The 22085-nt window shown below is 37.9% G+C and overlaps 1 protein-coding gene across 1 annotated transcript; it reads left to right on the forward strand.

The window, feature by feature from the left end:
• The first annotated feature begins 8706 nt into the window (after positions 1–8706).
• aif1l (allograft inflammatory factor 1-like) lies at positions 8707–20227 on the forward strand. Its single transcript, XM_008423623.2, has 6 exons — positions 8707–8844; positions 9029–9090; positions 12129–12195; positions 15624–15665; positions 16661–16823; positions 18843–20227. Exons 1-6 carry the CDS (start codon positions 8820–8822, stop codon positions 18928–18930), a joined length of 447 nt encoding a protein of 148 aa, XP_008421845.1. The 5' UTR covers positions 8707–8819; the 3' UTR covers positions 18931–20227.
• The last annotated feature ends 1858 nt before the right edge of the window (positions 20228–22085 follow it).

Genomic DNA, 22085 nt, shown 5'->3' on the forward strand with positions numbered 1-22085 from the left:
GGATGGATGGATGGATGGATGGATGGATGGATGGATGGATGGATGGATGGATGGATGGATGGATGGATGGATGGATGGATGGATGGATGGATGGAACAAAATGGACATGGACTTGAGAATTTTTGAGGCAGGAAGGGGCAGATTTCAGTGAATCATGATCGATGCTGTAAATCACGAGTCAGGTCACGAATATTAGCAGCAACAACCTCCCATGCTGCACCATTTACTGCTGAGCTACTCCGCTCAATAGAAACCAAGCATAATGTCAAATTGTTTGCATCAACAAATGATAGAAATGTTTCCGTTGAAGCAATTGCTACTTGTTGACAATTAGAACTTGTAGTCTCCGAAATAGCTTTTGCAAATGGCTCCCATTGTTTTATAGCCTATAGTTCCAGGAAAATTGTGAATCATCAATTTAAGATGATCAAAGACACTCTTGAAATGGAGTTGGAGCTACTCTTTTCTGTTTTCTTTTTTTTTTTAATGCACTGTTTCAGACATTGCTGGGAAAAGGCTATTCTTATTTTCCTCCCTGTTTCCATTCAGTCCAGTCGCATTATGATAAAACGGATGTGGATAATCGTTTGCAGTTTAGAAAGAACCTTGGCTGGTTTGACTGACATTCCTCTCAGCGTGAAAATGAGTCTTTGATGCAAGCAAAACATACTACACCGGACAGACGAACAAGCGAGACTCGCTCATGTAGCCACACTTCGCAATCATCATGACAAACACGTGTATCTCTGACTTCTGTTTGGACCTTTGAATCTCCCTGAACATTTGAACCTTGCTTGGTTTTGATCCTTAAGCGTCCATTCGGGCTAATCTGCTTGATTTTCTAGGAGGATGAAACGAAGTCATGTCTGTGCTTCCCAAAGACTAATATGATTTGGATGGATTATCGATTATCATCTCTTTAATTGCAAGTACAGCCAGTAGAAATGGTCTGGGTAGAACAGCGGTAAATCAATGCTGCCCTCTTGTGGTGGCAAAAATCCCAGTTTTTTTTTTTAAATTCAATTCCATCCATCTACGTCGAAATTTTTTGCCACAAGCTTGCTGGGATGCTTTAATTTATGATGCTGATTTAACAGCTCAGTTTTCCCACAAGTGTAATACTTAAATAAATAAATAAAGGTCAATACAAAAAATAAATAAATAATAGTAATAATGACGCTATAATTCTGTCAGTAACTTGCTGCTTTTATGCCCCAAGTGTTAAAATGTAGCAGCTCAAGTGCTTGCAGTCATTCATAAGCACCCTCGAAGGAAGCAATTAACCCTTAACTCTTGACCCAGTTCCTTTAAAACCTCCTTTTTATGTAGAATTTTTTTGCTGAGGTCCAAAAGGTAATTTCTAATGATATATTCCACCTCCTTTCATCCGCCCCTCGTCTCGCTCTTAAATGACATGAACCTGCAGACAATAGGGCAGAAATTTCTCTTTGTTTCTTCTAAAACAGGAATAATACAAGAAAAAAGAACAACTTTCTTTTAAGTGTTCACCAAAAAAAAAAAAAACTGCCTGTCACGTTCAGTGTGTCTGTTCTGTTTAAACTGCTTGTTCGCTAAACACACAGTGAGAGCTCTGTCTTATTTTCCACGGCTCTCACCTTCTGGAGCCTCTGACTCTTTGACCCAGCTGATGCATCGGGTGGCCTGGCGATTTCATGGAAGAAAAAAAAAACAGCAAGCAGTGTCTGATCTGTACAGCTTTCTCGCTAAGGATGTTTTATTTCAGAAATTTTGCAGTTGAAATCCTACGAAAGCATAATGACAAGGTAAAAGTGGGAGATCAGATTTTTGCACCCTGGAAATAGGCAATTTTCTTATCTACTTAGCTTTTATGACCTTCTTAATATGGCCATTTCAAATCCTTTCAGAAATCTTTGACTGATTTGAAGTCAAAATTTTGGTTTGGATGGAAAAAGCTGAAGCATAAATCAGGAATGTGTGCTGTGTATTGTTAAATGGTCTTCCCTCTATACTATGTCTTGGTTAGCCTGTCTGTCAAACTGTGAGCCGTGTTCTGTGTTTTTCATGATTCAACTGGAATAAAACCTTAATATTGGTTTTATAAATTGATGGCATCTCATTGTTCACTGGTAGAATCCATGTTTACTTGGCTTCAAGTAAAGCATAAAGCTTTTGTACATTGTCACTGAAATGTCTGAAATCACTCAAAGCTCTAATTGGCAGTAAGACCTATTTTTGCAAACAGACATGACAATATATGTGCTTAAAAAAAATTTAAATTCACCATGTTTTGCTTTGGATGTGACGTTGTGGGATGTTTTTCCAGCCCAAATAATCTTTGTCCACCTCTAACAACCACATTTCTGTCATTAGCAAATAAACAAATGGTAACAGTTTGCATCACTGGACCCACTGTCAGACATAAGAATAAGCTAATTAATTCACGACACAGTTTGGGTTTTTTTTTTTTAAAGAACATGTATGCTCAGTCCAGAATTATGTTAAAACGATATCAAAGAGTTGTGCACATACAGCAGATATAAAAAAGCTTCGTAACGTTTGGCAAAGCGTCTTATTACAACGTGAAAGTGTTTGCAGTCTATCCGATTTAGCACCAGCCCGTGGCCTTGCCAGGGCCATCATTTATTTAAACCCAGGCAGCTCTGCGATCTAACTTGGAATTAATGAATTTATAAACAGCAGATGCGAGTTTCCAGCGTCGTCTACCAGATTAATGTAGCGCTGTTTAGTCTCTGTTACTGTTAAACACCAGCAAACATTTTTATGCAAATAAGTGCTGAATGTAGACTGCGTGTCCTCGAGTAAAACACAAAGTAGCGTGATAAACTGCACAAAGTGACTCCCTGGTAGGCCTTCATGAAGCACTAACGGTGCACTTTGTCTTTTGTGCCACTTTTTCCTTCAGTTGTAGTCACACTAATGGCGAGCACACAGTGCCTCGCAAAGACGTTTTCCTGAAACTATTTCACGTTTAGTTTTGCTACAGCCACAAATGCCGGTGTCTACTTTTGCAATTGTACATAATCCGAAACAAAGCATTTGTTTTAAAAAAATTTTTAGAAAATTTAAAATGAAACGGTATGCGTTTATATCCGTCCGTCTTTGCTCTTAAACCCCAACATGAAATCCTGCTCATCTAACCGCCATCAGGTCAGGTCGGGTCGGGGATACAGTTGGAATAAAAAAAGAAACCTCATACATCACCTTGAACATAATATCCCCATAGTGAAATTTAGTGTCAGCATCATGCTGTGGGGATCTATTTCTTTAGCATGGACATGTTCTACCTGATAGAAACTTTGAAAATCCTAAAACAGGAAGCATTTAGATCAATACAACAGTATTTTAATCAATGTGTTAGGATGGAACAGTCAAAGGCCAGCTTGGAATCTATGGCAAAACTTAAAAGTTGATCACAGATTTTCTCCATCCAATGTGACTGACCAGAAAAGAACAGACGAAACTTTTGTCTCTGCGTATGCAAAAGAGAGAGCAACATAGCCTGAAATACATGCAGCTATAATTGCAAAAGAAAAACGCATATACTGTGAAACCACAAAATCTTATGTACAAAGTATTTCTGGCCTAGTTCCTGGTGCAAATGTCTTGGTACTTGAAATAAGAAAACTAACTCACAAGTAACTTTTCAGTAAGATATAAGAGCTCGTTTTAAGTAAGTAATTTCCTAACATTGAGAGAGTACTAGTTCCTCTGGCAGATTATTTCGAGACATTTTTCCAGAAATCTCTTGTTATAAGTGAAATGATCTGTCAATGGAACAAGCAGATCACGTGCAATAAGATATTTGCACAACAATACTTGGTAAAATGTTATGTTTTTGCAGTGTTTTAAATATGTGTGCCTCGTCACTTGCGGTCAGGTTGGGATTAAAAATGTGTCTTGAATTATTATAAGAAAAAACACTTTCTCCAAATGAATCTGGTGGAACTGTGCTACTTCTAAATGTCTGAGTGTAAAAATAACAAGCATGCTCTGGAACTGCAAAGTAGTGGCACAAATCAAACGTATTGCAAAAGGTTAACATGACAAAATGGCCCATATCTGTACTTTAAAAACATTCCTGATCTGTATTCTATTTTAACAAGCATGAGTTTTGTTTGAAAATACATGTTTGAAAACAGCTGCATAAAAAAAAACAAGCTGGCATATTTAACACTTATGGTGATGTTGCATGTTTATTTCATAAGACTGTATTTAGTTTACCTATATTTTTGACATCCTCATTTGTCATACTGTAAATTCTGTGTTGTGTGTTATTTTACACCGCTGCATCAAACATTTACAGTCAAAATTGATTGTTTTATTGATTAGTTTTGACTGTGTAGCATTAAAAAAATAATGAAAGAATTGGAACATGAACTTGAGCGAAGCTTCAAAGTGCATTGATTTGTTATCCCTGATTTCCAAATATCAAGTTCCAGGCGTTTTCCTAATTCCTCCTCAGTGATTGATGGAATAAAGAACCCATCCCATCACTTGAAATCAGCAAAGCACGTAGAGAAAAAAAAACAGAATAGACAGATAAATGGAGAGATGACTAATTTTGTTATACCTCACCTCCAAGGATTCGACAGTTCTTGTGATCCAGAGCTATCAACGACATCCATTTAATTGTGGTCGATAGTTCTCCAGCCTTTCTGAATGTCTTTCAGAAAATGTCAGCTGTCATGTTTTGTCTTTTCAGTCCAGCCTTTGTTCCAGACTGAGGCAGCAGAGAGTGTGCCAAAAATGAAAGATAAGTAAACATCAGAGAGACGAAACAGAAAGTCATTCCTTTGAAAGACAAACAAGAAAAACGTCCACAACACTTTAGTGTATTTTATTGAGACGGTCTGTAATAGGACATATTTGGAGCAACTTTTTGCTCATAGAAATCTGAAAAGTGTGGAATTAATTAGTATTTACCTCCCCTTGTTCTGCAGCTACAGCTTCACTTTTTTTTTTACCAGCATTGGCCACTTAAATGTGGCCCAATTTAAACATTGAGCCTTTTCTGAAGTTATCAGATGTGTTTAAAAAACATCATTGACTGAGTTTTTGAACCAGATTATGACTAAAATAAAATGCTTGTTTTCCAATCATTCCCATCTCCACAGGTTAATAACATCCAGCTCCTACATATGCAGTCTTTTTCTACAGATAATCGCTCCCAGAAGTTCCTGGAATGGATTTTCATGACTGAGCAGAAGCATCCAAGCTAAACATCATCAAGGGCAGTGCAAAGTGTTGGCTGCAGTAGCACAAACCTTGCCTCCAATGGATTCTAAAATAGTAGAGATGTGTTCTCTCTACTTGCCTGACTTCATTCAGTAACATGTGAAGTTGACTGCTGAAAGAATTGTGGTTTTAGACTGTTTTCTTAGGGGGTTCTGTTCCACGCACCCAACTTTGTGGGATATCTTGCAGATGGCTGCTTTCTTCTTTAACATCGCTGTGCATCCGTGCGTGAAGCAAGGTCCTTGAATACGTAAATGAGCAAGGATGGTATAGAAGAACTTGACTGGCCAGGACCAACATCCTATTAACTCCTGTGGAATAAGAATGGGGTGCCACTAGAGCTCGTATTTGTCAAGGCAACCAAGCACAAACATTTGGTGATGTAGTTTACTTAGAAGCAAAATCCAAAGAAAAGAGAGATGCTTCTAAGCTTGATGCGTACTGTAAATCCCGAGGCTGATGCAGAGTTTCACTAAAACAGAACCCAATCCACTGTCCCACAGCAATAACCTGGAGGAACAATCAGTTCTAGGAACAAAGCTGCAGGCCTCACAGTGAAATAAAATAACTCAAGCTGCAAGGCTGAAGTGCCCAGAAATTTTCATAACTCCCCAACAGATTTAACAAAATTCAGTCCATGTGCAATTGAATTTTATTTGCTTGGAAATACAAGTAGAAAACAAAGCAGGGATGGGGTTGTCTCTGTGCTGTTTCTTACCCACCACCAAAGTTAAATTGGCAACAGAGAGTTTATCCCTTTATTTTAAACTCTTACTTTGAAGCGGCAGAATAAGAACGTCTGCAATAAGAGTTTGTTTGTCAAGTATACCCAGACATTCAGACGAGCAGTTTTTTGATCATAACATTTTGATTTCATAAACACTAGCAAGCTGAAAAGCTCAGGATGTTGGATAAAGAGGTTTATTTAACCAATCTTGACTCATTATGAAGTCGGTCTCTCAAAATCTCTGTGAGTGGTTTGAAAATATGGCTGAAAGGTCAGATTCCTGAGTGTTTTCTGTCTCTGCAACATGCCAAAATGTGCAAAAGTTTAGGACAAAAGATGATTTTGTGAGGCACTGTAGTGAGTTTTTGGATGTTTTTAGCTACTTACAGGGTTGCAAAATAATGGAAATGTTCTAATTCCAGTTGAATTTTTGGAAGTGTTTGGAAATAAATTGGAAATTTTAAATAGCTTTGGACTTTTCCATATGGGGGAAATGTGTCTTAGCACAATCTAGACTGAAGCAACCAGATTTTATGCAAGTATACATGAATATACTTCATCACATATGCTTGCCATATTGTTTTTTTCTCAGGGTGATTGAGGCCCTGCCATGCACTTCTTTATCATACATATAGTTAGAATAGATTCTTTATTTCTTCTCTTTATTTATGGCAAGGATGGATGTCATTTCACCTTATCTATAAATATAAAGGGTTAGGGTTGAGTAATATTTTCTTATTGCAAAGAATTGCTGGTTATGACTCAGAAAAATGGTTTTCCATTGCGTCAGTCGCGTTTTAATTGCAGTGGCTCCCTTCAGTCTCATTTGTTCCCCTGCGAGGTGTTCCAGTTAATGAGCACAGTGATTGAGTGCTGATGACATGGACACCTTAAGATTACTGTATGACTCATTACTCCTTTACATTTTCGACAAGAGAAAATTAGATTAATATACTTCACTCTGATTTACTTCCTTTTTCAGTTGAGCATTGTGTAACACATCAAGTACTTTTTTTAAAGAGGCGTAGCTGTAAGGAGTTTCAGTTTTTCCATAAACCTGTAAGACCTGTGTATTTATTTATTTTGTGGTTTGGTTGTTTGTTTGTTATGTTTTAATTATCTTTAGTATCTTCAATCTTTTTTCCTTGTCAGGTATATTTAAGACATTCCAGTCTTTCTATTACTGTTTTTTTCCTCTTGTTTTTTTCTTCCCCCAGAAGAACATGTAGTGAGTCATCTGACATGGAAAAAATTTGTGAAGGCAATACATTTCCATGACATTATGATCTGTTATTTCAAAAGCTTAGGAAGTGTTTGGGGGAAATAATAAAATATTTTGCTAAATATATAATACATATTGGGTTTTTTTTTTCAATTGAGCTGAATTAAAATTACAGTATGACATCATTGTGAGTCCGTGCATATACATTTTACTTAAAGGAATAAAATGTACATTAGTTTTACATTGAGTGTTACTTAATGTAAAACTAATTATAAACTAAGTTATAATTGTAGTTGTAAAATTATAAAAGTATGTTAAATCTCCAATGCAACAGAAATGATTTTTATTTATGAAATATTTCAATGTACTAAACGGTTAAAAGTTTAAAGTAGGGGTTTGATCTAGAGATTTTTTATTTTACTTAAATATAAGGAAAGCAGGTCTAATGCTTGTCCTCTTCACTTAATTTCATTCTTAAAGTCTGCCTTCTTTGTGAAGCATTTTCATTTATCTTTGTCATGAATTGGGTGACGCCCTTAATTTATGCAGTTTTATCATGCTCCACATGATGGCGAGCGCCAGCGTGATAAGCGTAAGATGCTCTGATTTACTACTTCAGCATCAGTTCCAGCCTGAGGACAAGTTTCTGTACAATAAAACCGGAAATTACATGTTGTTACATTCAAAATAAAGGTTGGCTTCAGCTTATTTTGACAGGAGAGAACGTGTGCGGACTGTATTAGGTGAGTATTCCATAAAAAAAAACATTTCTGGTTATTTGTTTAACATAGTGTTGTGGGTGCCTCACAAAGATAGAAGAAAAACTTGGAGTTTCTTTAATGATAACAGACATAGTTTGAGTCTGACTAAAGACCTAAATAGAGCTGTTACAACTATTACTATCTGATAGTAGTAGGGTTTTATATTTCATGTTTCAAATGTATGCATTATTCTATGTCAATCGTTTTTCTTGCCTATCCAATTAAGGTTTAGGTGATTGTATCTTGTAGAATGTAAATTGATGTTACTTACATTTCATTTTTGTGTATAGAGAGTGGTCGCCAAGTGTACTTTCTGTTATATGTTTATGTGAAATCGGGAGTTATGTTGTTTTTTTCCCCTTAGTTCACCTAGTCCCCGATTTACATTGAGAATGGTGTTGCTCGTTTTATACTGGTATTCCATAATGGCAATCACATCTAAACAAGAAGTGGGTGGTATGTTCAAAGAGTAGGAAGAAAAGGTTGCTGTATTGTGAAGGAAAAAAAAAGGATTATTAACCAATAATTTAATTACAAACTGTTATGCTATTTTTATAATGTTGTCTCCTAAAAATAAAACCAACCTGCTTATGCAACCTGTTTATTAATAAATAATAAGAATGAATGTTTCTTAAGTGTAATTAGAATTATTAGTTAACTATTAGTTAATTATTAATTATTACTACTTTATTTTGAAAAGCCCGGCCGGATGCCTTGTTTATGATTGCGTCACACTTGACGCCGGTGCCGAGTGGCCCATTGAGCCCAATCTTTAAATAGGAATAATACCCCTACGTACAGTTGCGGCAGCCTGCTGGCCCGGATATTTTAGTGTTTTCTCTCTCTCTGAACCTCAGCATTAAATTCCAGGATGCCTTCAAATAAAAACATGCAAGGTAAAGAAGAAAAGCGACTCGGAATAATTTTTTTATATATATATCTCGGTTGTCTACCATTAGCTAAAGCTTTGAGTCTTTACAATAGAGCGTCGCAGGCCGACTGGCTCCAGTTCAAGACTAGCTAGAGGCGGCATTATTGCATTTATCGTTGGAATAACCTTAACCTTCTTTTTGTTTTTAGGTGGGAAAGCTTTCGGTCTGTTGAAGGAGCAGCAGAGGCAGAAACTGGAGGAAATAAATAAGGTAGGAGTGTAGTCTTTCTGCGAGCCTCTCTAACAGCATCTGAGTTAATGAGGTCGTGAACACTTGACTTGGCATTGGCCTTGTTTTTGAACGTGCAGCAGCCCCGGCGGTTTGCTGAGGATTCCCGGCAGAGCAGCCTCCTCTCCGCCCCTATGATAGATGAATTCCTGAGACATAGTTCATATTTGAGTGTAGCTGGCCGCTGCACTAACAGTAATAAACATTTTTATTGATTTATTGCCACCTTGTAGTGTCTTGGCACTTGTTGAATGGCCGCATACCTTCGCACATGAATGCCTTTGGGAACTGTTTCCCTCTGACCCGATCACATCGATCTGTTGTAGCAGCTCTGCCTTCTCCCTCCTTCCCATTATGGTAGAACAGGTGTCCGAATGGGCTCTTTGTTTCGCGCCGAGGCCTGTTCTCGTCAGATGTCTGCAGTGGCCCCTCAGATTAACCAAATTTTCCCATAATCTGCGCTTCGCTCCTTTATACACCCTGACCTGCCGCCTGCTATCAGCTCACCGCTGCAGCAGCCGCGTGGAAAACAGTCACTGCAGCTTGTTACACTTTACTGCATGGCACTCCTTGTTCCCGTTATCTAAAGATATCCCGTTATCTTTGTTTGGTAATTAGAGAAATGGGAGGTGAGATGATCCCAGCGTGCCCAATGGTTCTTCGGGATCTGATAACGCCGCAAAACTGTGTGCGAATTATTGACTTTTGCTCTATATCTGTTTCATTTTACGGTACAGATATCCTAATGTATTAGGATATTTACAGTGCCATCCAAAAGTATTCATACTTTTTGTTTCAACCAGAAAAAATAATCAATGTTTTATGCAGTAGACCAACACAAAGAAGAAAAGGATGCATGCTTTTTTTATTTATGTACAAAATAAAAGTATGCCACATGTCCTCAAATCCTCTAAATCATAGCTTTTGCTATATTTACAGCTGCAACACTTTATTGGGTATCTCTCTACAAGATTTGCATACCTAACTCTGAAATGTTTTCTGCTCTTCCTTTGAAAAATGCCTCAATCTCTTGTAGATTTCATAAAGAGTTTCTGTCAACATCAATACAGATTATCAACTTGATTTTGGTCTGTTTAGATCAGAGCATCTAATTAGATGCTCTGATCTCTGATCTCAACCACCCCTTGGCAGGTTTTGCTGTATGTTCTGCTGGAAGGCAGGCCTCCAACCTAGTCTGAAATCTGCCATCGCCAAACTGGTTTACTTCCAGTGTCGCCTTGTTTTTAGCTCCATTCACCTTCGTGTCAACTGTGACCAGCTTGCCCATCATATCTGAAGAAAAGCTTCCCCACATTATAATGCTGCCTCCATTATGTTTCAGAACGGTGTTGGTGTGTTTTAGATTACGTGCACTTGGTTTTCTGTTATTTAGCACATTGTCCAAAAAGAGTGAAAAATTTGGATGCATTTGTGACCCATTTGACCAGAGTTCATTTTTCCACATGACTTTCTTGTCCCCTACTTGGCCTGTGCAAAACTGCAAAAAAATATCATTCTTTCATGAATGGCACTTCCATAAAACCCCCATTTGTGAATGCATAACTTAAGTCATTTTGACATATTCTCCCACCTGAGCTACGTATCTCTGCTGCTCCTCCAATTACCATTGTACTCTAGACTGCTTCTCTAGATAATTAACTTTTTTTTTATTGTTGTTTTATAAACTCACCTTGTTATAAACATCTCCCTGAACAGTCTGGGTTGTGTAGCGGTCTTCACAATCCACATGTTTATGAGCTGCTGTATTTATACTGAAATTAAAGTACACACAGATAGCCTCAAATTGTTATACACTATGTGTACTCCAGAATAACATTTTCAACTTACAAGAGAGACCGTTTGACAGCAAAAACACACACTTTTAACAGACTTGTACAGTATGAGGTTAGAATATTCATTGAATTAGAAAATACACCCTGAGAAGTCTTGTTTGTTAGATTAAAAATACCTTTTAAAATAACCTTTAAGTAAATATTAATCACAGTTTTTATTAAGCCTGCATTTTCGTTTTGAAGAATTTTTTTTTCTGATGGATTATTCTGATTTTAATTTTGTCTTCATCAGCTGTTAGCAAAAAAATCACTGTGATTGAGAAATAAAGGTGTAAAAAAAATCAGCCAGTCTAATTAATCTATATAATGTGTTTGACTTGTCAATAGTTACTAAAATAAATTCACTTAATAATCAGGAATATTCTATTGTGTTGAATGGGTTTGTGTACATTTAGAAAAACACAGTTCAGATTCAATGGATTCTGATAAAAGTTGCTTCTGATGCTAAAAAGAAAACCTGTGAAATGGAAAACATGCATTCTATTCTGTTGCAAAATCTGCGGGAAAACTCTAGAAATACAGAATTTGTAGGAAACCTTGACGAGGGGAAATCTAGAGAGAGCTCTCAATAAGGATCTTGAGAAAGAAGAAGTACAATATTTTTTGTTTTGACTCATGTGAGGCATTGTTGGCCGGAAAAGAGATTTCACGATGTGATGTGCAGGCACTGCACTTGTCAGGATGCGTTTTCATGCTCCTGTCTGCGAGAGGACTTTCCTGTGGGAGGGCTGCAGCCAGCTGAGTCAGTCTGCACTGATAACCATCTGGTTGCGATGGTTATCCTCTTTGATTGCAAGCTTCAAAGTCGCGCGGAGGTCAACGCAGAAAATCAGACTCGCTCTGTCTTCCCTGCTCTGTGTTCGCGGTGGTGGATGACTCCCACACAGCATATTGCGCCATTATCATTTTATTAGAATGGCTCCCTTCAGGCACTCCTACTCCCTCATGAGGTGCCCCAGTAATGAAGTGGTGACAAGCCAGGAAGAAGAGCATCGTGAGATAAGATACAATTAGATCAATGCAATTTGTGAGAACCTGGTAACTTAAAGAAAGGTGTCATAATGATATTGAGGTGTTTCAGTTTCTTCGTAACATGCAAAAACTTTTTATGTGTACCCCTCCACCCCCAATTTTCCTTGAGTTTTATCACCTCTTCATCTTTCTCAGGAATACCTGGAAGACCAGAAATACAGGGATGAAGAAGGCCTCGCAGAGAAACTGGAAAGCTTAAAAAGTGAGTAAATCCACTCCTCACGTCAGCTGTCCCAGTATCTACTAGTCTGATTGTCCCTTTGAGGAAATGTGCTTTTCTTCTAGCTGCTGTTGTGCCTTCAGCAGTTGTTTAGTCGCTGCATGGTCTGCGTCGGCCCCTTTGGTCGTGAGCATTTTTGCTTCTCTCTGTGGGAAAGACGGACTGCTGTGATTTCCAAAAAGATTTGCCGGACCAAGTTCTCAGTGGGCTGAGAGGAATGTGCCGGGGCGTTCCTCCACTTGTTGTTTCAATATTCAGAACCTTGCTGAGCAAACTCTGAGCTCCTGGGAACAGAGAAAACATTGCTGCTAGCTAATTACAGAAACAAAGTTGCATGATTCGCAAGCACCATCCCACTCCTGCACTACACATGTATGCATCTGGTGCTCCCCCGCGACCCTTCTTTACTCAATGCAAGTTCTGGTTGTAATTTTCATGAGAGAGTGACATCTGGCTATTTAGCTTAATAAGTTCTGGAAAAGGGGAAACATACCGCAGTGTCCTACTTAGAGTGCAGGCCTGCTGGAGGATATGGAGCAGTGACATATAAACAGCACTCAGGTCCTGGGAGGTTGCTCTTTTTTTTTCCCCCTTCCTCCTCTTTTCCATACTGTCCCAGTGACCCAAAGGTCAACACCCTAACAGCTATTGGCAACCAGTAAATTTCCATCAGTTCACATCTATACCACTTTGAAGCTTATACATTAAATCTGCACAGAGTTTCTCCTGATCATTTGCATGCATAATTGTTCACTTTTTTTTTTGTCATTAAATATTTTACAAGGTTTTTGACACGACAAACTTCTTTTTAAAACAAAAGTGTCCTTTTGACATTAAACCATAATGTTTGTGTATGTATATTCTAATCAGGAGGGTTGTAACGGTAACTGTTTTCACACTAAGCTCATTTGTCGGTACATGCATTAACATGACGCTGCACAGATGTTTTTGTGGGGTTTTGTTTAGTCCTGTGAGAACTCGTAGATGCAGGCTTCTCCACACCAAAGCAATGCAAAAATTACTAACATTAAAGATGCGCAGAAGCTTGAATACCCACCTGCTTATTTTTAAGTCTGGTACCTACCTCCAGCAGTCACTGGGCTTTACATGGGTCACCAGGGCAGCACAAATAAATATCGTGCACACACACTCAGATGGCAATTTACAGAAGTTGGTTAACCTAACAAGCTTTTTTTGGACCATGGAGGTGATCCTACAAGAAACCCATGCTTACATATTATATGGAGAAAACATCCTAACTTTATTCAACAAAGACTGAGATTCAAACCCACATTCCTATTGCTGCAAGGCAACAATGTCCTTTATTTTATATCCCTAATTTATACACATGGGTAAATATCTCATTGCCTTTAAAATTTCACTCCCAATGGAGACCTGGCAAGAACGAGGTGCTGGAGTTTTCTAGTTATTGTGTGTTTTCAATTTGGTTGAGGTTATTAGGTTAAATTAACTTGATCCCAAGGTAACTGGAATAGGAAGATCCATCCATTATCTATACCTAGTTATCTGGTAAAAATCTTAAAGGGTGAACTGGTGCCTATTTCCGGTGGCCATTGGGTGAAAGACACACGCTTGACTAGTCATCAGCAAACCACAAATCAAATACATTTTTCAGCTTATTATTTTTATAGCAAGAAAAATAAGTCCAAGGTTTGAACTTGTACCATGTACTTCTCCCGTGATCCCATAACCTGTGTACTTCCCAAATGTGGACTTAAAGTCCTAAACCTCTACTAATGAACTTTCCTAATCTGTTCACTTAAGATTTATGCGTAGATTTTTGAGAAAACTTCTGCTTACTCTATAATCACAGTTCATAAGAAATATACTACATTCAGTGGACACATAATTGTCTGTTTACCAGTCTCAAAAATCCCAAAAAATAAAGATAATGATTGGAATTCAAACTATGTTTTAGATGAAAAGATGCCATTATCGCAGTTCCATCTGGTCCCTCGGCCATTGTCCACCAGTCTTATGAAGGCATGGGAAACATTCTTTGTCAGCAGGCCAAAATGGCACAAATGATCTCCTGTGTTGTCGTCAGCTTCGGCTATTTTATCAGCAAGCCTCTATAAAATGGAAAGCTTCTTCAGATAACAGTTGGTTATAAACGTGGCGGGGAGTAAACTCACTAATCAAAGTACACCTCAGTGACACAAAACGTTCAAATGAGCGAAAAATAAAGTCATTGCATCATAGTCATTTTGTTCCAATAGTTGCTTTAGGAACCCAGAAAGGAGCAACAACTGAAGGCTTGAGTTGTGTTGAGTCGAGCCCCTTTCTGAGGCTGCAGATGATCAACAGGCTGCACTACAACAAGTGGTCCTCTCAAAAAGTCATGTGTGTGTGCGTGGAGACCCCCTCCTGAGGGTTTATGAACAGGGTTGGCATTGTCCTGTCCCTCTTCCCCAACGATTCACACAGTTAACACGGCACCCCCACCGCTCTCTCTCTCTTCCAACACACACACAGAGCATCTATTGTGGGACAGAAATAGCAAGAGTAATCTGACCAAAGGGGTCTTCTAGGGAAGTGGAAAGAAGGAAGAAATACAGAAATGCCTCCTTGCTGGAGTGTTAAATGTGATGTTTTAAGGCGATGCAAATGTAGTTAAAAAATATACTATTTAACTCCAAATACCTATTAACTAAAGAAACTATGACCAACAACTTCTAAGTTTCTAAGTAGAGCTGTGCAATATACTGAAACAGAATCATCATCACAATATCAGTGTGTGCGACATCAGAATCGCAAATGACTCTTTGAATGCAATATTTAGTGCTGTACGTTCAAATTCTTAAAAGTAATATATTTGGTTTGTTGAATGGACTTTCACTCCATTTCTACGGTGGATCAATATTTTCATCCACTGACGCTAAAGCTCACCAACAGTGGTGGTGTGACGAAAGAAAACTATGTTGGTTAATCGTAGTAGATATCGTCATAATAGTAAAGATGTTTTCCCGTTGGACAATTTTTACATTCATTTAATTTGTAAACAATGATTCTTTCAAAGCTATTCTTTCAAAGCTATTGGAATTTAGCATTAGTTTTTTAAAAAGTTGTATTACCTTCTGTTTAAGCACTTTTTAAACTTTCTTTTTTTTTTTTTTTTTTTTTTTACCTTTTCCTGATTCCAACCTGACACATAGTATGTAACCTCCCCAAACTCCTGTTCTTGTCATCTGCTCACGGCTCTCACTTCGAGATGTTCACCGTCAGCAGAGTCTTAAGAGTGTGGCCCGTGAACAGTGTGTGTCAAGAATTTTGCTGAGAAGTCAAATGCCAGCTGAGTTATTGTTGTTTGTACTACAGGATGTGGAGTGTGAGGTGAGATTGAGCTCCCACTGTAAGTAAAAATCCCTCTGTGTGTGTTTGTTTTGCAGATAAATATGCTGAGTTTGACCTGAATGATGAAGGAGAGATTGGTGAGTAATAACCAGCTGTAAAACACCTGCCGCCCTCGCATAACAATTGTCAGCTTGGCTGACCAAAGTGCAGCGTTGACAGAAAGGAACAGTAATTAATACTACGTGTGTGTGTGTGTGTGTGTGGGTGTGTGCGNGTGTGTGTGTGTGTGTGTGTGTGTGTGTGTGTGTGTGTGTGTGTGTGTGTGTGTGTGTGTGTGTGTGTGTGTGTGTGTGTGTGTGTACTGTCTGGCCTCAGACAGGCTCATGTGTCACGGTTGTGTCCTTGATGTAAAGTGAGACTCCTTCACTCGGCCCATCGCAGATGTGAGGTGAACAGGTGTTGAGCGCTTCCAGCTTGTCAGCAGACGCTGATGTTGTAGTTCTAACTTGAGCTTTGTTTTTCCTGTTCACATCTACTGCTGTGGTAAACTCAGATTTCGGAGAGGTGACTGTCGTTCGCAGCTGCTGATCTGGGATGGCATGTCTCAGCAGCAAGCTGCTTCTTCTAGAATGACTTGAAGAATTGTGTTGCTTTCCATGTAGTTTTACACCATTGGATTTTTATTTTTTAAACTCACTTTTTTAACTCACTTTTCATCAGAAAGTTTAGTCTTCTACTTTTTCATTCTTGGTGCAGGATTAGACTAATTAATTACACTCATTAGTACTACTTAATGTCAATGGTTAAGCTTTACTTAACTTTTTAATTGTTACTAATGTATGAATCTGTTGCAGTGCTGATACTTTTTAGAGCAATATTTTGCCAATATCAATGTGGTACTCGAAAATGGCCTAAGCTCAACAATATTATAATTTATCGCAATAATTATTGGGACAATTTATTGTCCAGCACTACCCTAAAAAAAAAAAGCTGTTGTTTTTTTTTCCTTCAGTTGTATGAAACACTAGTTTTATCAGTTTGAGCCAGTTTGTTTGACATTTCATTAACATAACATCCACTGATGGCAAAAGACCTTCAGCTAATGTAATTATGTCCTTCACCACCTTCTCAGATTTGATGGGGCTGAAGCAGATGATGGAGAAGCTGGGAGTGCCCAAGACCCACTTGGAGCTGAAAAAGATGATTGTCGAAGTGACCGGCGGCAGCAGCAACACCATCAACTACAGGGACTTTGTCAAGATGATGCTGGGCAAGCGATCCGCTGTGCTCAAACTGTAAGTGAACGTGTAAATTAGTTGTGAAAAGAACTACTTGTACTTCTCTGCAAGATGTGATTAACACTACGATGAACAGTGTGTGTTATGTCTAAGGGCAAGGTCAGTCTTGACATTTACCTGCTTCATCCATCTGCAGGGGGCCAGAGGGATCAGTCATGATGAGCAGTGATGTCACTACCTACTTGCTATCAGTCACCATAGCAACAAAACCCATTTGGAAAGCCTATCCACAGTCAACACCCTTAGCTTTAGCTGCGATTAGAGGCTTATGTAACTGAGTCTAGGCTGATTAACCGCTGACAGTCGCATAAAAGCTGAGGAGAAAAGATTTTTTTAAACTCATTGGATCCTTTTTTGCTGTGTTTTTAAATGGGTTAATATAGCTGATTTAAGCCTTTTAAAGCAGCTGTGTGCTGGGTCAGCCATGCCAAACCAGAGCCAGAATGGCTGCTGCATGTCAGTAAGCTGACTGGACCCCAGAACCCAGACTAATCTCATAATCCCAAAAACATCTATCAGAATGCTAAACTTTTCCTACTTTGCCTTCAACTCTTTGGTTTTTCTTTCTTTCTTTTTTTTGGGGGGGGAGCGTATCCCATAATCCCGCTGAATCCCACAGCATTCTATTTATAAAAGTCTAATTTCTTCCTGCTTCTATTTTCCACTCCTTTGTATTCTAGCAAGATAAGCTCTGCTTTCCAGAAATCCTGTTTATTTGTGCTGTTTGTAAGAGGGCAAAATGGTAAACTAGTAAATACATTTTGCCTTTAAAACAGCAGCCTGACCTAAATTATTACCAGGTCAAACCTGAGCTTTGACAGGGTTGATTTGCCAGAAAAATGCTGCATTTTTTGTGTGAGCTCATTTTTAATGCGTGCTCTTTAAAAAGCCTGCAGTCCACTGGAGTTGCTGATAAGAGCGATTGTTTACAAAGCCTTTCTTTTGTCATGTTGTTTTAATCTTTTAAGGGAGGAAGTATGAGGGCGAAGCTGAGAGTACAAATTTATAGCAGAATGTTTTGGTTTGTTTTTCTTCAAAGCATTTGCGAGAACAGCAGATGATTTAGTTCCCTTTAGAGGAAAACAATTGTGGGCAGACTCCACAATAGTGCTTAGTTAACATGAGGGCAAAGGACACTGAGTTACTACAGTTTGATAACAGCAGGTGATTATGTTGGATTTATTTATTTTTTTTAAGTTTTGGGTTGTTTGCACACTATTAACACATCTGTGCATCTGTTTTGGGATCCTGCTCTCCGGGAGAGCAGAGATGCTGTCAGTAAGTGTTGAGAGGAGAAAGAAAGCAGACAAGTGAAAGTAGTGTCGCTTTACTCGTTTGGATCAGTGATCCTTCTGGGATTAGTGGGGCTTTGCCGAGTTTTCCAGAAGAGGAAATTAAAGGCAAGCATTCACTCTAAATAGCTCATGTCAGATCCTTTTCTCTGTTGTGTTGTGCTATCCTCTTTGTTGTTCTAGGTTGTCACCACATGAGCCGTAACTGTAGATTTCTATAAATCCATTTTAAAATTGCATTTATTTACATTGACTGATTTTTGTATTTGAAAAGTTTTTTATTTATTAATTTATAAAAAAAAAAATTTGCAGCAAGAAAATTAGAAGGTTTGATTTGTTGTATTTTATTTGTTAAGCAGTGGTCATGCATTATTTTTGGTTCTAAGTCGTTTAACTTTTAAGAATTCTTTTGGAAAATGTAATGTTCAATTATGTAGCACGTGATGTAAAAGGACAAAATATGGTTATTTCAGCAGATTTTCTTATTTATTTATTTTTTGTTATCATCAATCTCAGTGTTAAGATACAGTCTGGGAAAAATATGTAAATATATTTGTTTTCCAGACTTGGAAAAGTACAAAAATATCTGTAAATAGAGGACTTGAAAACCTTTTACACAAGTCTCATAATCTCCCAATGCATCTCAGAGATGCAATGAAAAACTTTTTGTATTTTCTACTTTCTGTTTCATCCATTTTGTTTTATCTTTCTTTGTCCCCATCAGAGTTTTGCTTTTTGAAGATAAAGCCAACAGCAGCCCCTGCAAGCCAGACGGACCCCCTCCTAAACGGGACATCACTAGCCTGCCTTAAACTTTGATGTCAGTCTCCAGACTGCAGAGCAGAGAGACTTTTTTTGTGACTGTGTGGAACATCATGGAATAATTGTATTATTGTGCAACCAGGGATCAAGGATGATGTTTTGTGAACAAGTGGTGTGTGCAAGGTTTCTGTCATTTGGAAGACCGAGCCTAAAACTCACTAAAAGATGTTTGACTGTGAATATTAATGTTTTGTTTTCCCTTTAAATCAAATGTAGCAGTGATTAGTTGTATATGTAATCCAGCTAATAAGTTAATTTTTTTTTTACTAAGCGTTTTGTGGTTGTATTTTTAAGGGAACACTCATAATTCTATAAAAGTTGCATCTCCATCTTTATTATATATATTTTTTGTACTTAATTTGAGAAAATCATATTTAACAATGCAAGATTGGGTCACTTCTGGAAAATCGGATAACAAAAAGCAGTTTTTACAGTTTGTTTTCCCCACCATCCTCAGCGGCGCTGCATAGAGGTTCAGCTCCATGCAGCGTCAGACAGCAGCAGCCCTGATCATCAGACCCAACATGCTACGACCTTCCTTTTTAAAAAATCCCTCACAGTTGTTGGCGAGATGAGCAGAAAGAGATTAATCTTACCTGGAAGAGTTTGGGTTTTGGCGCGTGGCCTGAAGACCAGCCAGTTTGATCCAGTTTCAGATCATGAGGTTTAAGCCACTGCTCTTTTTGGACACCGTTTCACATACGGGCACACAAAGCAGAACAAATGCACACACAAAAAATAAAAAAATTGCTACATAAAGTACAATCATGTTCTTTCCAAGTGCCTCAACCTGCAGATACTGTAAGGTTTTAGCCGTTCCAGAAAGGAGGAAGAGCACACATGCTTTCATGTAGAAATACTTTTAGCTTTGTAATTCCAAGAAATTGTGAATTTATGTTTATTAGGTATGATAGTATTAATGATAAGTGATTGCTTTGTATTCACGATCGAATGGTATTTACAATGTTAATTTTTGTCCTTTGCTTATTAACCCTTGTTTTCTATTTCTCTGTAAGTGTGTGATCCATTTTTTATTTGTCTGTCTCCCTATTTTATCAACTTTTCAGTTTGTTACTTTTTGTAAAATATTTTCTGTAATTTGTGCCTCTATCTATCTGCCCATTATCTTATCAATATTCCGCAAAATTATTGTGAATTTGGTACCTTCACTCATAACAGGGTTTACACACGATTTGTTTTTAGTCTTTTAGGAGTGTCACATTATTTTAATGTTAAGATGTGCATTGTTTGCAGACACCAAAGGAATTAAAGTTTCTTCATACACTGGCTTGTTAAGTTGCTTATTGCTTATTATTTTTTTTCAACGTGGAGATGTGTGGAGCAGGATGTGAGTAGTAGATGTATGTTTTTAGCCATTTTAGCTAGCTGGAGTTAACCTAAGTTAACTTTCAAACTCATTTATGTTGGGGGTTTTTTTGGTCATTTTTCTCCACACGAACAAGATTGGTGGTGCTGCTAACATCTCCTACTCGTATATCTCAGTGTTCTTGAAGTTTTTCTGATTGTAGATGGGTTCATGCAGATTTTCCACTACTTATCAGTTGTTTTTGCCTTATTCTGCTGCCTGCAATTTGTCACACGGGTCAGGATGTTGTAGTTAAAGCGGAAAAGCCGGTGGGACTCGCTAATTGCAGACCCCAGTGGCTAGGCTCCTCACAGTTAGCAATACAAGCCGATAACATGTTTTGCAGCATAACTATGTGGACCACATGTTGATTGTTGCTACGTTCACAATGGTCACAGCCATCTTGTGGTTGGATAGAACTTTGCAAGTCCAAATTTTGACTTCAAATTTGCATTTTATTTGTTTTCAAATATAAATTGACAACATATCCTTCTGTGTGAAAAAGGAAGGTAACATTAATGACTGTCGCTTTATTCAAAGGGCACTTTCTTTGGAAATTTACAATAAAATGAACAACTTTCACATACTGAAGGGTTGCAGATACAGTATGGACGATGCTAAAATTGCCCAGTGGGTTTTGGTGGTTTCATTGTTTCTAACAAACTTTGTATCTATTTTGTACTCCAGATTCTGACTTCTTCTGAAACTGACCACAACCCCACTGTTTAGCAAATGCAACACAAACAGTTGTGCAGCACCGCTTTAATTTTCACATTTGTAAACTTTGATAGCTACCTTTATTTATTTCGTGAGACTTTATGCATTTTTGGCAGTTTTGTAACAGTAAGTGTAAAACTAAAGCAATTTCAGCAAAATGTCATGCTGCACATTGCATATTTAAATTTTATCATACTACAAAATGTATTAATCCTGGTTCCCTGTAGACTGATTCAATGGTATGCTTTAAATTTATTTTTCTTTTACGCAATTTTCCTTCAATGTGTGTGAGTGATTAAGCAATACATGTCTTTGTGTGAACATCACCAGCTGCAAATAGTTCTTTAAATTGGTTTCAGTCATCTTTATATTCTGGATGGTATGTAAGGGCCGTTTACGCTGCCTCTCATTTGGGAGAACAGTTGCTGGGGTGTGGAACAGCATGGAGGATAATAAGCAGGACTCTAACAAGCCTGCTAACAGGCGGGCCTACCAGGATTATATTAAGCACCTCTGTAATTAAAATGATAACCACTGTTGCATGTAATAAACTGTCAGAGGCTTATAGAGCTACTGAGGATGAGAAAATACCAAGACACTGAGAAAGGGTTGGCAAAAAGCAGTCCTGCAAATAGCAATTTCTTTAAGGTGAATGTTGGACTCAAATTTATACAATAAGTTTTATGTAATTAGTATTTTAAATGCTTTGAATGTTATTAGTTAATTTCTATTTTTAAGCTCTTTTTTTCATAATCTTAGTATTTTGCTTTGTTTTCAACTTTTTAAACAAGATTTATTGAGTTTTTTTGATCAGTTGATTAATCATCAGCTATTTCCAAAATATCATCATTTATGCATAATATCGGCCCTTTTTAACAATTAAAACCAGATTGATATCTTTAAATTATTCATGTGTACAAACATTATGCTCAAGGAAGGTCTGTGACACCTTTGCCTGTTTTTAAAAGCCATGCGTGGACACTGCCATCTGCTGGACACTCCAAGCAAAAGCATCAATTCTGTATGGATAATGCGGAATAACAGAAAAACTGCGCTTTGCAA

The sequence above is a fragment of the Poecilia reticulata genome, linkage group LG12 (assembly GCF_000633615.1).
Source record: "Poecilia reticulata strain Guanapo linkage group LG12, Guppy_female_1.0+MT, whole genome shotgun sequence".
Taxonomy (NCBI): domain Eukaryota; kingdom Metazoa; phylum Chordata; class Actinopteri; order Cyprinodontiformes; family Poeciliidae; genus Poecilia; species Poecilia reticulata.